The sequence below is a fragment of the Protobothrops mucrosquamatus genome, unplaced genomic scaffold, assembly GCF_001527695.2.
Source record: "Protobothrops mucrosquamatus isolate PMUCROS unplaced genomic scaffold, P.Mucros_1.0 scaffold1362, whole genome shotgun sequence".
NCBI lineage: Eukaryota > Metazoa > Chordata > Lepidosauria > Squamata > Viperidae > Protobothrops > Protobothrops mucrosquamatus.
In genome coordinates this window covers 115933-132862 of record NW_015387553.1, presented here as the reverse complement: position 1 = coordinate 132862, position 16930 = coordinate 115933, and the positions used below count along the sequence as shown (strand labels likewise).

The following is a 16930-nucleotide window of genomic DNA, read 5'->3' as shown; positions in this document are numbered from 1 at the left end:
ACCTAGAAGCAAGCAAAGTTATAACTAGAAGCCAACATGGGTTTGTCAAAATCAGATCATGCCAAACAAATCTTATTTCATTCCTTGACAGTGATTATATTACTGGACCAGGGAATGCAGTGGACATAGTATACTTGGATTTCAGTAAGGCATTTGACAAAGTAGATCACAGCCTACTTCTTGGTAAGCTAAAAAAAAAAGTGGGATAGACAGCATCACCACCAAATGGATTTGTAACTGGCTGACAAACCACACTCAACATATAGTCCTTAATGGAACTACATCTACATGGAGGGAAGTAAGTGGTAGGGTACCCCAAGGTTCTGTTTTAGGCCCAGTACTCTTCAACTTCTTCATAAATGATTTAGATGATGGAATAGAAGGGGTACTCATCAAATTTGCAGACGACACTAACCAACATCCCAGAAGACAGGCTCAAGATCCAGATGGATCTCAACAAACTTGAATACTGAAGAATCCTATTATTCATGTTTTAGCCTCCAGACCCCTAATAATCTTTGTTGCTCTTTTTTGCACTCTTTCCAGAGTCTTTATATTTTTTATGGAATACTGCATCCAGTTTTGGTCAGCATATCATAAGCGTGATCTTACTATGGCTTTATAAAACAGTACTATGTCACATGATCTTGATTCTGGAGCTGGGCTTGTCTAGTCTAGTGCAAAGAAGGACTAGGGGGTGACATGATAGCAGTGTTCCAATAGTGGAGGCACTGCCACAAAGAAGAGGGAGTCAACCTATTTTTCAAAGCACCAGAAGGCAAGGCAAGAAACAATGAATGAAAACTGATCAAAGAGAGAAGCAACCTATAACTAAGGAGAAATTTCCTAACAGTGAGAACAGTTAACCAGTAGAATAGCTTGCTTCAGAAGTTGTGGGTGCTCCAATCACTGGAGGCTTTTTAAGAAGACATTGGACAGCCACTTGTCTGGAATGGTATAGGTAGGATCTCCTGCTTGAGCAGGGAGTTTCACCAGAAGACCTCCAAGGTCCCTTCCAACTCTGTTATTCTAAATACACTAGTTAGTTTATTATCCATTGGCATTCTTTAGCATGCCAGTTTGAGTTTGATAATCTTTTGGACGCCTTTCCTTGTTTTCTCCATTTCCATCTTCAGGGTCTTTACAGAAGTCATTATAATACTGCTTGTTTCTTCCAAAAGCTTTCTAAAAGTCTTTGCTAAGTTCCTTCTTGAGATCATTTGTCTTTCTTGGCTGTAGCCTCACTTCTTGGCATTTTCCATCATTTGTTCTGACCTCGTTTTTTTTTTTTTTCCCCTGGTCTTTGGCAGTTACTTTCACATTTATCCTTAACAACTCTAATTCCACAGTTCCCCTGATTCCCTATTTTAAAAAAGGTTAAGGACTTCAAAGTGATTTCTAATGTTCTTCTTGAAAATGGTGGGTCAGTACAATATCGGCGAAACTGGTTTGCTTTGTTCTTCCATTTTAACTTGACTTGGAACTTGCAGCTGATATATCCCAGCACCCCTAATCATGTCTTTGCTATTATAACTGGATTCTTCCATCTCTTTGTCCCAATAACATAGTCAATTTTATTTCTATGTACTCCATCTGGTGATGGCCATGTCCATAGGTACAGGTTTGGGTGCTTGAAAAGTGTTAGCAATGAAGAAATCATTAGATTGTTAAAAATGCACAATTTCCAACTTTGGCACTCTCAAATCAGGTACTCTAGCACTTACACATACATTCCCTACAAATTCAGTTATTTACAAGGATCAGTGAAGAGGTTTTTCTCTTCCTCCACATATTGGTGCTACATAGGGCTGCATGGATGGCTCTGGATTTTACCTCATATTGTAATGTGAGGATTGGTAAAACTTGTAAAACTATAGAACAAGGGTATTGTAAGCCCTATAGGGTAGACTACACTGAGAAACCAATGCTATATAATTAAAAAAAAAACACTTTTATTAGAACAACTGTAGTGACCAAATCTTGCAAATCTGAATACGCTTCCCTTATTTTGTCTCTGTGTGAATTAAGGAAGGGGTCTGTCTGAAGTGTTTTCTCAAATCAGTTTCTTAGAATAGGCTTTAAGCTGCACATGTCTGACCATTGACTTGGTAAAAGATGTCTCCATCAGGGCCATCTTCTACCGATATTAACTCAATCCAGATCCTATCCGTGCATCATTAACCATAAATATAATACAACCCAGCTCTAACATTTCTAATTCCCCAAGAACTATTATTAGAGATCAATCTGCAATAAACTGTTCTCCCATTTATTAACACAAGTAAGGATGATTTTTTTCCTTTTTTTTTTTTTTTTTAGTCCTAAAGGTTTCCCATCTTTGCTGTNACCTAGAAGCAAGCAAAGTTATAACTAGAAGCCAACATGGGTTTGTCAAAATCAGATCATGCCAAACAAATCTTATTTCATTCCTTGACAGTGATTATATTACTGGACCAGGGAATGCAGTGGACATAGTATACTTGGATTTCAGTAAGGCATTTGACAAAGTAGATCACAGCCTACTTCTTGGTAAGCTAAAAAAAAATGTGGGATGGACAGCATCACCACCAAATGGATTTGTAACTGGCTGACAAACCACACTCAACATATAGTCCTTAATGGAACTACATCTACATGGAGGGAAGTAAATGGTAGGGTACCCCAAGGTTCCGTTTTAGGCCCAGTACTCTTCAACTTCTTCATAAATGATTTAGATGATAGAAGGGGTACTCATCAAACTTGCAGACGACACTAACCAACATCCCAGAAGACAGGCTCAAGATCCAGATGGATCTCAACAAACTTGAATACTGAAGAATCCTATTATTCATGTTTTAGCCTCCAGACCCCTAATAATCTTTGTTGTTCTTTTTTGCACTCTTTCCAAAGTCTTTATATTTTTTATGGAATACTGCATCCAGTTTTGGTCAGCATATCATAAGCGTGATCTTACTATGGCTTTATAAAACAGTACTATGTCACATGATCTTGATTCTGGAACTGGGTTTGTTAGTCTAGTGCAAAGAAGGACTAGGGGGTGACATGATAGCAGTGTTCCAATAGTGGAGGCACTGCCACAAAGAAGAGGGAGTCAACCTATTTTCCAAAGCACCAGAAGGCAAGGCAAGAAATAATGAATGAAAACTGATCAAAGAGAGAAGCAACCTATAACTAAGGAGAAATTTCCTAACAGTGAGAACAGTTAACCAGTAGAATAGTTCAGAAGTTGTGGGTGCTCCAATTACTGGAGGTTTTTTAAGAAGACATTGGACAGCTACTTGTCTGGAATGGTATAGGATCTCCTGCTTGAGCAGGGAGTTTCACCAGAAGACCTCCAAGGTCCCTTCCAACTCTGTTATTCTAAATACACTAGTTAGTTTATTATCCATTGGCATTCTTTAGCATGCCAGTTTGAGTTTGATAATCTTTTGGACGTCTTTCCTTGTTTTCTCCATTTCCATCTTCAGGGTCTTTACAGAAGTCATTATAATACTGCTTGTTGCTTCCAAAAGCTTTCTAAAAGTCTTTGCTAAGTTCCTTCTTGAGATCATTTGTCTTTCTTGGCTGTAGCCTCACTTCTTGGCATTTTCCATCATTTGTTCTGACCTCGTTTTTTTTTTTTTTTTTTCCTGGTCTTTGGCAGTTACTTTCACATTTATCCTTAACAACTCTAATTCCACAGTTCCCCTGATTCCTTATTTAAAAAAAAGGTTAAGGACTTCAAAGTGATTTCTAATGTTCTTCTTGAAAACGGTGGGTCAGTACAATATCGGTGAAACTGGTTTGCTTTGTTCTTCCACTTTAACTTGACTTGGAACTTGCAACTGATATATCCCAGCACCCCTAATCATGTCTTTGCTATTATAACTGGATTCTTCCATCTCTTTGTCCCAATAATATAGTCAATTTTATTTCTATGTACTCCATCTGGTGATGTCCATGTCCATAGGTACAGGTTTGGGTGCTTGAAAAGTGTTAGCAATGAAAAAATCATTAGATTGTTAAAAATGCACAATTTCCAACTTTGGCACTCTCAAATCAGGTACTCTAGCACTTACACATACATTCCCTACAAATTCAGTTCTTTACAAGGATCAGTGAAGAGGTTTTTCTCTTCCTCCACATATTGGTGCTACATAGGACTGCATAGATGGCTCTGGATTTTACCTCATATTGTAATGTGAGGATTGGTAAAACTTGTAAAACTATAGAACAAGGGTATTGTAAGCCCTATAGGGTAGACTACACTGAGAAACCAATGCTATATAATTTAAAAAAACACTTTTATTAGAACAACTGTAGTGACCAAATCTTGCAAATCTGAATACGCTTCCCTTATTTTGTCTCTGTGTAAATTAAGCAAGGGATCTGTCTGAAGTGTTTTCTCAAATCAGTTTCTTAGAATAGGCTTTAAGCTGCACATGTCTGACCATTGACTTGGTAAAAGATGTCTCCATCAGGGCCATCTTCTACCGATATTAACTCAATCCAGATCCTATCCATGCATCATTAACCATAAATATAATACAATCCAGCTCTAACATTTCTAATTCCCCAAGAACTATTATTAGAGATCAATCTGCAATAAACGGTTCTCCCATTTGTTAACACAAGTAAGGATGATTTTTTTTCCACTTTTTTTTTTTTAGTCCTAAAGGTTTCCCATCTTTGCTGTAAGATGTATTCCCAAGATAATTTAAGGACATAATTTCAGGGAGAAAAAAACCACTTTTATATCATTTAACCATTCTACTTGGATGAACAATAGAACAAAATGAGTAATTAAGTTACTTACTAATCAATATTAATTGCACTTGTAATCACTTCTTGAATCACACTTGAAAAAATGAGTTAAATAACTTTATTATTGTAAAAAAAAATGGCAGCCCAAAGGGAAGTAAAGGAGTTTAAGGGGTGGGGTGATTGGATAAGAAATCTCTGCTGTCCTCTTAAACACATTAAAAATCCATTAATAAGTGAAACACAGCATCTCTCTCTCTAGTCTCTAGGGAATCAGTTCATAATCCATAGTGAGAGGCCTAGATAGGACCAAGCTGCTGGAAATCATCATGAGAGTATCAGGTAAGGCAGGATCCCCCATTTTCAGTACATGTCAAGTGTAGCAAGGAGTAGTAGGACCTTCTGAAACCATAGCCTGGTGCTAGATGCCAAGCAGTTGATACAAGGAAGTTGTAGTCAAGTGCTAGGAACAATATTAGCCACCAACAAAAAACCTGCTCTGAGAATCCAAAATGGACTGTCTCTCTAGCATATTACTCCGATTCCAGCTAGATGACCTTGATGCCCCCATACCCTAAACAGCTTGGCGATGCTTGTTTTCTTGGGATTCTGTGGCAGGCTGGGTACATTCCTGTCCTTCTGCTTTGGGTCATCCTTCTTCAATGTTCTTCCTATACCCGCTCAAATACATAAACTGAGCTCTTTGCGCACAGTGCACTTCCGGCACTGAACTACACAGCACCAATGAAATCGGCAAAGGCAGTTCTCTTCCAGGAGCAGTGTTTCCTCACGATGACCCCGTCCACAGCAGAGCAGGTCACAGCCACTCATGTCCATGGCAGTGCTATTGCACACTCGCCCACGTGTGCCCAACGAGCCTGTCTTGCGGTTAGCAATGCAGAAGTCAGGTGAGTCAGCAGAATAGATGAGGTCCTGCCGGTCAGGGGGTTTCATGTTCCAACCCACAGGGATGAGTGTTTTGCCATCGTTGCCACCCATCACTTTAAAAGCCCCATTAAAACGTTCAAGCAGGCGGTCACCCACTTCCCGGAAAGGAGGCATCTTCTTCCAACAGGTGCGCAAGGCACAGGAACCTGAAAGGCCATGACACTTGCACTCTGTCCGCATGTGGTTCTTCACTGCCTGGAAAGGGGAGGGGGAGGAGAGCCACAATAAGTAGGAAGAAAATGGCAATTGCAAGATTAGTAAGATCAGAGTTAAGTCTCCTAGCTGATTATTTTAAATAAGAAGTGAGAACAGGCAGAGAGACAGAAAGTTTCTTCTAAGGTTAGATGGGTGCATTCTTTTCCTAAAACAGATATTGTATCTCTACCTATTGCCAAAACAACAGCTTTAAAATATGTGGCAGCTAGTGCTCTAAATGTGAACATCCCACAGACAACTTAGCAGGTCAACTTCAATACCCAAAGCAATTTTATATGGGTTCTAGAAAATTTTAGTTGCGCTTTGAATTTGTTTAATGTTCAGTTTTATTTGCAAAAAATACAGTACATTAGAGCAGTTGCTATTTCATATAAGCCTGACTGTGTCGCTATCTAAGCTGTGTTTTATAAAGGCTGTTTCTTGAGATCTTACAAGAAACACAATTGTTTTCCTGGCTTCTGAGCTGACAAGCTTCATATCCGTAAGCTCAATATTGGAAGTATTATATCAGTGATGCCAGTCAGCTCAACTGCGAAAATCAGAAAAAGTCCACAGAGTACTTTTTCAAGAATATAATGGTCCCTGAAAATAATAAACTGGCATTTCCTGGCTTACATTTTCTAAAAAAAAGAAAAGAAAAATGAGAGTTAAGATAAGTTATAGCATCATGCTTCTGAAATCTAGATAATAATAAAAGAAATTGTATTTTAGAGGAATCAGTCATCATCTGATGCAGACTAATTTTGGACTGAATACACTATCCAAACAGGTCTTAAATATGGGAGCAGTTATTTTAACAGTCCAATATTCCTATCATCACATCAGAGTCTGTTGTGATAAGGTTTTGCCAAAATCCATCTGGAGATCTTGTTCAGGATGGGATTTGATCCAAATTCTTAAATCACACTTTTGAGCTTTAGCTATTATGTTCCAGAAGCTTCCCGTAATGCTTTATATTTGTTCCTGTACTTTCTCCTCCCTCTGCATTCACTTACTCACTTGCAATATTTATCCATTTTTGAAACACAAGTGATGGTTCTGTAGCAAACAATAGAGTTTTCTTATTCTGTCAAGGAATATGTTTTCATTGGTGATCTAAGGCTGCTCTCATTTATAAAACGGTATTTAAAAACGAAATACACACAAATATGCATAACATTAGCTACTAAATTATGTAGAGCAGGGCTTTTCAACCTTTTCACCCATTGTACTACTTTTAGGATATGGCAACATCCAAGTACCACCAGTCGCCTAACAAGGTGTCAAAAACTCGATGACCCCCCCCCAAAAGGAAAAAAGTGATGAAGTACAGGTAGTCCTCGACTTAAAACAGTTCGCTTAGTGACTGTTCGAAGTTACAATGGCACTGAAAAAAGTGCCCCCCAAGCCACAGCTGAGCAAGAAACCTGCCTGCCCGCCCGGCTGCGCTCTTCCTCCTGTCCAAGGTTTTCATTGTTGTGAGCATTTCTGTTGAGGATTGGCAGCGGAGATGGGGTGGGGGGTGTTTGGTTTTTATCCACCCCCCATCTGCTGGGTGGTTGCAGCAGGTTTTGGTCACTTCACATGACCCTGGGATACTGCGACCGTCATAAATATGAATCAGTTGCCAAGCATCTGAATGTAAATCACAAGACCCTGGAGAGGCTGCAACATTCCAGCTGATCGGTGTTTCTTCTGGGCTCAGCAGAAGCGCCAGGATCAGCGCCGAGCTCCAGCTGGAGCCTGGCGCTGATCCTGGCGCTTCCACTGAGCCCTGACAGCCCTGCAGCTCCAGCCATCTCTCACTCAGGCTTGTGCAGTGCTGCCACCGGTTCAGCTCATTCCCCTCCCCCGCTACCACTTTTCTAGGATGGTCGCATACCACCTGCCAGGTGCCAATGTACCACAGGTGGTACCCGTACCACTGGTTGAAAAGCCCTAATGTAGAAGATCAGAAACCCAACAGTGTAAAGGAACATTAGGTTAAGAGGTCTAGAACAGACATGTCAAACACAAGGCCCGGGGGCCGGATGCGGCCCGCGAAGTGGTTTCATGTGGCCCACGAAGCCATCCTGGAAACAATGAGGGAACAGCCCCTGCTGCCTTGGCCCTAGCCCAGGCCGGCCGGGACCCAATGTACAATTTTGCGGTGGCCATCTATGCTGAAACGCATTCAGTCTTAGCTCCACAAGGCCGTCTAGAAACAGCGAGGAACCAGACCCTGCCACATCGGCCCCGTCCCCTGGGTGCATGCTGGGGAGGTGTCACCCTTTGTGAGGAATGAAGAAATGCACCATGGCGCCCCGGTCCCACCCCCTTCTGCCAGAGACCCTCAGATCTGTCCCACTCCTGCCCAGGCCCCCACAGGCACTCTTGATGCAAACGATGTAGAGCTGGCCACGCCCACCCAGTAGGCCACACCCACTCCATCCACACCCACCCAGTAGGCCACACCCACCCTGGCCACCCCCCCCAAGGGCAACCACAATGCTGATGCGGCCCTCAATGAAATTGAGTTTGACACCCCTAGTCTAGAACATATAAAATTGCCTACATATAAGACAAGATGGAACAGAAGAGAGAAGGACCTCTAAAAAGGATAGGATCAGACAAATCAGTACATCTTGGTTTATGCACAGAGAAGGAGGCAGAGCTGCCCATCAGCAGAGGTTTCCACATAAAACAGGATGAAGATGCAATACGGCCCTTACCAGTCTCCCTGCTTCATTGTTGTGCAGGTCAATAAGAGTTCGAATGTCACTTTTGCCACGCTTGCGCTTAGCATCCATGAACTGCCGGGATTTCTCATAGCCAAAGTCAACATCATCCCCACAGCCACCCCATTCCCAAGCAGAGCTCTCGGATCCCATGACGGCAGGTGGCAGAGGAGGTGCCCTGCTCCGAATTGCCTCGCAGCCACACTGCAGCAGATCACCCATGCTGCAGGCCTGGGTGACAGCATGGCTAACGCCAGCTGCTGTGATGGCATAGACAAAGGCTGTCTCCCGGATATCTGTTTTGTAAATCGAGAAAGGGGAAAAAGAGATGGAAAACACCATTAGGCAAAGTCGTCTTTTAAAATAACCTTAAGGTCCAAGCAAAGCAAGAGGTACTGGCAGGCCATGTCATGATAGGCAACAATTCAACCCCTGGAGGTTTCTGATAACAGTATTATCTGTAGTTGCTTTATTCGTTAGCAACACAACGGCAACGGGGGTGGGATTCCAAGATGCAATAGCCCCCTTCCCGTCTCAGCAATCTGGATTTTTATTTACGAGGGGCGCCAGTCGCCCCTCCGCCGCGGGACATGAGTTCCAGGCATCCCTCGCCATGCTGGGACCTGCCACAGCCACGGGGGGAGGGGGATTTCTCCTTTGCTCTGCTCTATTCCAGCATGAGGCGCCGCACCGCCAAGGGCTCCGTCTCCTCTCTCCCCCTACCCCGCCGCCGCCTCACCACCTCTATTTCCCTATTTCCCAGTAAGGGGCTGCTTGCACCAGGGCAGGAATAGGCAACCTCGGCTCTTTTATGACTCATGGACTTCAACTCCCAGAATTCCTGAGTCAGCTATGCTGACTCAGGAATTCTGGGAGTTGAAGTCCATGAGTCATAAAAGAGCCGAGGTTGCCTACCCCTGCACCAGGGGCTGCAAGTAGCGGGGAATTTTTTTTTTCCCTGTGTGGCGGTGCAGCGGCGCCTCTTTCCTATGGAGCTCCTCGTCCACATCTCTGCAGCTGTCCAATGGGTCCGCGTCCCTTCCGTCCCGCCAGAACGGGCGCCATTTTCTCCTCGGGTATTGCCACTGCCTTCCTCGTCCGTAGCTTCAAGCACCCGTCCCGAGCGCCTGGAAGCGCCCGTACCCAGCGCCGTGGCTTTTCTGTCTCTCGTTCCTGCCTTTTCCTGGGCTCGGCCCCGCGGTTAATTAGTGAACTGACGAACCAAAGTGAGCATTTGCCACTCTACCTGCACCTGTTCGCCACAGCGGCGTTTGCAGGGCCGATGTTATATTCTGCCCTATTCTGGTTGCTGCTAACTTTATCCCGTTAGGGAACACACACCTTCGGCTCAACGCTGCGTTAGGGGAGATGTTTCCTATCACCCTGGCTTCCTCCAGGGTTAGCATCTTTGGTTTTACGCGTGTTAAAATGCCTCGGATCAAGGAGCAGTTGCCGGCAGAAGGACAAAGGAAGGGGAGGCTTTCTTTGGCCTTAGAGCAGTGTTTCTCAACCTTGACAATTTTAAGGCATGTGGACTTCAACTCCCAGAATTCCACAGCCAGCAATGCTGGCTGTGGAATTCTGGGAGTTGAAGTCCACATGCCTTAAAATTGTCAAGGTTGAGAAAGAGAAACACTGCCTTAGAGTGAGGGGAGGGAGAGGCTATTCACTGTGAAGGTGGTGGAGAGGCTCCCTGGCCATATTTATGGCCCAGCTCTGCTCTCTCAGTTGCTGGGAAGTCTGAGGAAGCTCTACGGACATGTAGGAGCAGAGTCTTTGAGAAGGGGGAAGGGCAGTAAATCTCTCCCAGACATGGATACATTCTTGGGCTTTATTAAAAGCTGCTGTGCTGTCTAGGAGCATCCATAATTGCTTCATTACAAGGACAGGGAGACATGTCACAGCAGTAAACCTTCAGCCCGTAGCAATAATCTGCTGCCTCCCTCCCCAAAGCCCCGGCAGTGCCTGTACCTCTCATGCTCTCACATTCACTCTGCGAAAGAACAAAGCGCAACCCTTAGGAGTGTGTATTTGTTGTCTCCACTCAAGAGAAAAGATGGTTATAAGCAAGGCATGGTCAAGCCAGGGTTCTTGGTGTTCCTTGGTCATCATCAGTAGCTTATCCTATTCTTGGTCTTCACCTAACAACAAAGGTTTATCCTGTGCTAAATTTCCCCACGTCACTATCAAGGGACTCTACTTAGATACTCAGATCTACAGTCCCAGCTGCATTATTTCATTAGTTTCTTTCTTTCCCTCCATAGATTTCAAAGTTCTGTACATGGATCTCTGCTTTAACACACACACACATAAAAACCTCATCTCCAGTTCCCTGAGAGGTAAATAAGAAAAGGAGGCTTGCCCAAGAACACCCTAATAATTTAATGTGTGAACATTAATGATTTAATGTGTGGAACAAGGAGTTCCAATTCTAATCCGAGGATAACAATCTATTGGCCTTCAGGTTTTGATACTACAACTTTCATATATCCTAGTAACATATATCCTAATAATTCAAGGTTAGGAAAACTGCTCTGAACTTGTCAAAGGCACTCCTGATTTCCCCCTAAATGAGCTGTTACATTCAACCACTGTGCTAAGAAGATTTGAGCTGGACAACGCAAATATTTTTTTGCAGGAAGCAAAACGCAATGCAGAAGCCAATTCTATTATTAAAACAATACAGTGGTAACTTGAGTTTCAAAAGTCTTTATAAAATAATTATATAAACATTAAGTGATTTATATAATTCGCTTTTTATCTGCATATTAATAAACTGCATGCATGCTTGCTTTGTTTGTGTATGCTTCATACATACACATGTAACAGGCATCATCTTAAAAGAGCCATTCCTTTATGTGAGCAAAGGGACACAATAATTGCGGGATTTTTAAAATTTAAAAACGTCTTTAAAAAGAGTTGTAATTAATGTTGTCAATTAATCACACTGGACAAGGCTTAGAGAATTATTTTCAAGTTAGGGAAATAAAACATCTAATACTCTGAATACACTAAAACAGATGAAAAAGATTGTGTGATATTATGTGCTGGGTATATCTTATATGGATACCTATAAGATCTAGAAGTGTTATCCTACATTGCTTATCAGTAGTGTCTAGCCCTCTTTGACCCTTAGCTGTGTTTTGTTTGGTTGCTTCTATTTTTATAGGTCTCAAGTGCCTCACCAGCTTTTTCTAACTATCCAGTTGTTCAGCCTGCACCTGAATAAGGGAGACAGATTATTTTTCCCGTCAGTTAATAACAGAAAAGAATCAGTTTCTAAAAAGGAAGAAGATAAAGCTTCCACCCACACTAGAGACCATGTACAAGGTTAATGGCTTCTCTCATCTGGAAAAGAATCAATGGCAGAGGAAGAAAAATTAAAGCTTCTGCCCTTCCTAACAGTGTAGTAAATGTTTGTGTGTTTATTGGAAAGGGACACACACATATCAAAATGCAACCTATAAACTTAACATACCAAACAGCCTTCAGACTGCCTAAGCCTACATGCTACTTCTCAACTAGGAGTAATGCTTTCTAGATTAATTTCAATGTTTTCTGGGTTCACATTTAAACTAGGCCTACATTTTTAGCCTCAGTTTAAGTCTTCTCTATGAAGCCTGTAGCCACAGTCCCTGTACCTGAAGGCCTAAGTGTTTTAATTGAATGATTTAAATAATACAAGAAAAATTGTCATTCTGGATGCAGGTTAGTATGGAGGCCCAAGCATTTTGTATTTCTGCTGATTCTCAAATCCAATACTTAAGATAAAATGGATTCATAGATAGGTCAATTAGAATTGCTACATTGCCTCCTTGTTTATTAGTGGTATTTGGAGAGGAGACCAACAGGGAATTTCAGGGCTGTAGACTAGATTGGGAAACTGAAAAATAAAATAACCTGGAATAAGGCAATGGCAGGAAAACTAGATATTCTACTATAAACACAAAAAGAGTTTTTTCACCTTTACCTATATGTCTTAATTAAATGAGCACTTGTTCATTGGCTCCATTTCAGGCAAATAACCTTTTTTTTAATCATCTAGGGGTATGGTAGAGTGTGGGATGATATTATGCTCTTAATTTTCAAATGGTTTTTTTTTATGCGCCAAAACCAGGCATAATTTCACATAGACACAAAGAAGCTTCATGCCTAATTAAGATCCCCGATGCAAGTGAAAATACATAAAAGAACAGAAGTGTTAAGCAATGGAAGGGCCGCCGTTGGGCATGGCTGAAGATGTTTTTATATGGCATGGACTGGAGATACAAGGAACAGGTGGATCTGCAAGTGAAGGCCCAGCAGGACGCAAAGCGAGATCTGCTGAGCAGACTGGCTGGGGGATATTATTGCAACTTTGGGGTTACAAATTAGACATCGGAGAGGATAGCTTGACAAAAGTGCCCAGGAAAGAATATTTTTTTCTTATTTCTGTTCTCCCCCCTGAGCTAAAAGTACTGAAAACAGCTGTGTGAGTCAAGGAGTGAAATAGATTAAAAAAAACTGCTTTAAAAAAGGCTCCTTTTGGAACTGTAAATGCAGTTTGTTAAGCTAAGGCCACTGTACTGGAAGAAGTACACAAAATAATAAACATCACTATAATTTAGAGAAAAACAGTGCTTGTTATGACTGGAAAGTTCCTGTTTCCCACCCTCCAACAGGACCACTAAATCAATCCCAAACCCTAGAGCTATCTGAATAGCCCACCTCAAAGCATGCAGCAAGGATTCAATGAACAAGTGTGTTCATCCCACCTACTGCCCAATTTAATTTCAAAACAAGCAGAGAAGAGTTGCAAATTTATTCTGTTCCCCTTGCCCCTCACTTCCGAATGAATGAATCACCTCCATATACTGTAAAAGCTTCTGTCCCACTGGCAATATTGGTCACCTCTGAAATATAGGCTATATCGTCTCTTTTCTTCTCTCTTTAATTGTGAGGACTATTTGGCTGAATTTCTTTTATGAACAAAATAAATGCTACCCCCCCTCCTTTTACTCTGGAAGAATCCCAAAGGGCAGTAATCTACCCAAGCGAGAAAGCCTGCCCCACTCACCCTGTTGTAGGATCTTCCCAAAATATTTGCTGTGGCTGGTGCAGTTCCAACGACGAAAACGGAATTGGTACTGGCACTCACGCACACCCAGTCTGGCTCCTTTGGCGACTTCTTGTACAATCTCAGGTTCCGTCTGGCACAACTCAGCCTGTTTCCCTGCCAGCCGCTTGGTCTTCCGACAGATGCTGTTGGGATCCATGACCAATGGGCTGCCCACTGCCCTGGAAAGATTGGAGAAAAGACACGGAAACACTCTAGTTGCATCAAAATTAGTAGGCTTAAACCTTTTTAATCCATAACTCTTTAGGGCTCTCGTAGAAATTAATTACGAAATTAATCATTGAACCTATGCCGGGATATTCCCAAAGGTGATAAAATTTCCTGATGTATGTCCCAGGACTTTTTAGTTTAATATTCTCTCTGACCAGAGCCAGTTCTAGGTATTTTAGCACCCTAGGGCAAAGTCATATTCTGCCCTCCCCAATTGGCTCTTCTTCCAATTTTTTTAGGAAATTCAAAAATGCACACACTAGTTTTTTTTTTCTTTGAGATTTTGAGCATTATATATACTTATGAATTTTAGGGACATTTTTTTTCTTTTTTCAGAATTTTCACCTCATTTACAATGAAATATTGTAATATTTTTTTTTACAAATTACCCGTGGGACCATCTTTTTCCAAGACTTTCTACCCGTCCAATCTCATCCAACAGATTGGACATGCTGCAAATCCCATCAGCCAAAGAAATCACTGGTGGGAATTAGAAGACAGACTTTTTCTGTTGTAGCCCCTGCCTTATGGAGTAGCCTCCCCTCAGAGATCAGAATGGCCCGACTCTGTTGGCTTTTCACAAAGCTTTAAAAACTTGGCTATATACCTGCCCTGGGGTTGGAATGTGTTAAGGGCCCTGTTACTTGGCTTTACAATTAGATAATTAATCATCACAACTGAGGTTTGTACTTATGTGTTTTGTGGATGTTTTCACTGTTTTAATGTTTTTAAAATTGTTTTAATTGTACTATAATTCTATAGCCACCCAGAGTCACTTGATTGAGTAAGGTGGCTATAGAAATTGAAGAAATGAAATGAAACAAAATAAAACTTAACCTTTGAGCAGGTGCACTGGCTCATAAAGTGAGCTGTTATTGCTTTTCACTTTTTTATTGTTTTTCTTTTACAAGTCTTGGCAATTTTGGTACACCTCCTAAAATTTGGCACCCTAAGCTGGTGCCTTCTGAGCCTTAGCCCAGAGCCAGATCTGTCATCAGCCTTTTCCAGGCTGCTACCGCCTGCATCTGACGCCGGAGGATGCTTACGTGGCCCTCCGGTGGCCTGTTTCCAGGCAGCAGCAGCCTGGAAAAGGCCTCCAGAACCCGGATCGGGCTGCAGGGGGCACAGAAGCACTTGCTGGCCTCAGATCCAGGTGGCAGTGGCCTGGAAAAGGCCTCCGGACCCCGGATTGGGCCGCGAGAGGGCTGCAGAAGTGTCCCCAGCCTCAGATCAGGGCAGCAGCAGGAACCGTGGCAGAGAGGAGTTGGATCTTTTCCAGGTGAGTCCGGCATGGCAGGAAGGGAGGGGGAAGCATGAGGTATCTTAGTGGGTCAGGGAGGCCTTAGGGGCCTGTTCCAGCACTAGGCCCTCTATGGCCTTCCCCACCCTGAGATACCTCAGGTTCACTTAACGAGCCACATGTGTTTTAACGAGCAAGGGGCTGATCTCCTTCGAGGTACGAGATTCACTCTACGAGTTTTCGAGTTACGAGTGGAATGGGCAGGCTCCACACTCGTAACTCGAGGATTACCTGTAAGTGTAAGAATAAGATCACATCACTTCTCATTGCCCACACTTGCTAGAGTTGACATTATTGAAACCCTGTGACATCTAAAGGACCACAGTTTTTCCATCCTGCATTAACCAACCCTCCTCCCCCAAGTTAGGGTTCAGGTGGGCCTATTTCCTACTCAGCCAGCCAAATAGTATATAGTATAATATCAATTGCCCAATATATACTAGCTACTACTGTTGCTGCAGCTATTGTTATAATGTAAGAGAGCATTAACCTAACCCCTTGCTATCTGAAGTATATAATCCAATTTCATTATTATTTTCCATGTAGACTGGTAGTAGGGCATAAGCACTTCTTTAAATTCAATATATTCTAGGGTTATTTTAATTCTATTGTATGACCAGAGCAGGAAAACAAGTTACTTTTTGAAAGAATGTCTAACCTTGAAAAAATGATAAAGGTTTATAAACAAACTCTAGTGTTGTGCCAGCTTTTCTCCCTAGCTTCTAGATTACTCTCAGTACAGGAGTTTTCCTTAACTATTTTCTTTCAAAAAAGCTCACAAAAACCGTTGAAGGCTATAGCATCTCACATAAAGATCCAGAGTGAAAATTATAAAGCTATTTTATACTGCATAATGTGTACTCTTCCCTGCCCATGCCATAGAACACAAGATTGCATGCAAAATCCAGAGAAGCCCAAGTCCTAAAAAGAAATAAAATCCACCTTCCTCCCTCTTTTGCAAAAAGGAGGAGGGAAAAAAAAAACTTGAAAACATGCCAGGTGCATCTGTTAAATTTCAAATGCAAGGGTCTTTTTTAAACTAACACTTCCTATGCTCAATGAAAGAGAGAGGGAGACTAATAAACTCTGCATATTTTCTTATCTATGGCAAGCTTTTCATCCCCTTCAGTTCTGCTTCCGTTATATTTATTCTCTATCAGTGGCCCCAGAAACTGTCATTTTGTCATCCCAATAGCTATCAATATGCTTCATGTTTTGTAAACCAACATATTTTAATAATGATAGGATTCATTATCCAAATCCAAAAAAAATTGTTAAGATTTTGGCGTAGAATGTTGTATGAGCTGAGCCTATCTCTTTTATAATGTTTTTAAGAGCTAGCATGTTGTGCAAATCCAGCCAATTATAATTGATTCAATAAACCTACTTAGGCTGGCTGTTGCTATCTGTAGTGAGTGAACACAAACAGGGGTATGGATTGTGAATTGATGCAATCAATATCTGTGGATAAAAACATATTTTCAAGATAAACGGTTTATGCCTATTCTCCAGTGAAATAATGTGATATTCAGTACTATAGGTCAATATATTTTTTACAAAGGACATCTAGTTTTACAAAGGACTCTCACAAGATGGTAGCTTTTAAAATACCAATGGCCACCCTCCCCTTTACTAAAAGCTGGAGTAAAGAAGTCATGGTCAGTTTGGATGTTCTCACTTTGATCCCTATTACTTTGATTGACA

The 16930-nt window shown here is 41.9% G+C and overlaps 1 protein-coding gene across 1 annotated transcript; it reads right to left on the bottom strand.

The window, feature by feature from the left end:
• Positions 1–4373: 4373 nt before the first annotated feature.
• Positions 4374–13870, bottom strand: WNT6 (Wnt family member 6). The gene is made up of 3 exons (XM_015821611.1): positions 13657–13870; positions 8595–8896; positions 4374–5883 (listed from the first exon to the last, which is right to left on the bottom strand). The coding sequence occupies exons 1-3, from the start codon at positions 13853–13855 to the stop codon at positions 5422–5424; spliced, it is 963 nt and encodes a 320-aa protein (XP_015677097.1). The 5' UTR covers positions 13856–13870; the 3' UTR covers positions 4374–5421.
• Positions 13871–16930: the final 3060 nt, after the last annotated feature.

What these genes read in the sequence shown, in the direction of transcription:
- WNT6 (XM_015821611.1), bottom strand. Translation starts at nt 13,855, where the DNA reads ATGGATCCCAACAGCATCTGTCGGAAGACCAAGCGGCTGGCAGGGAAA. An exon ending in TGGGAAGATCCTACAACAGG is followed by an intron (nt 8,897 to 13,656) that starts GTGAGTGGGGCA and finishes TTTACAAAACAG; the next exon opens with ATATCCGGGAGACAGCCTTT. An exon ending in ACAATGAAGCAGGGAGACTG is followed by an intron (nt 5,884 to 8,594) that starts GTAAGGGCCGTA and finishes TCCCCTTTCCAG; the next exon opens with GCAGTGAAGAACCACATGCG.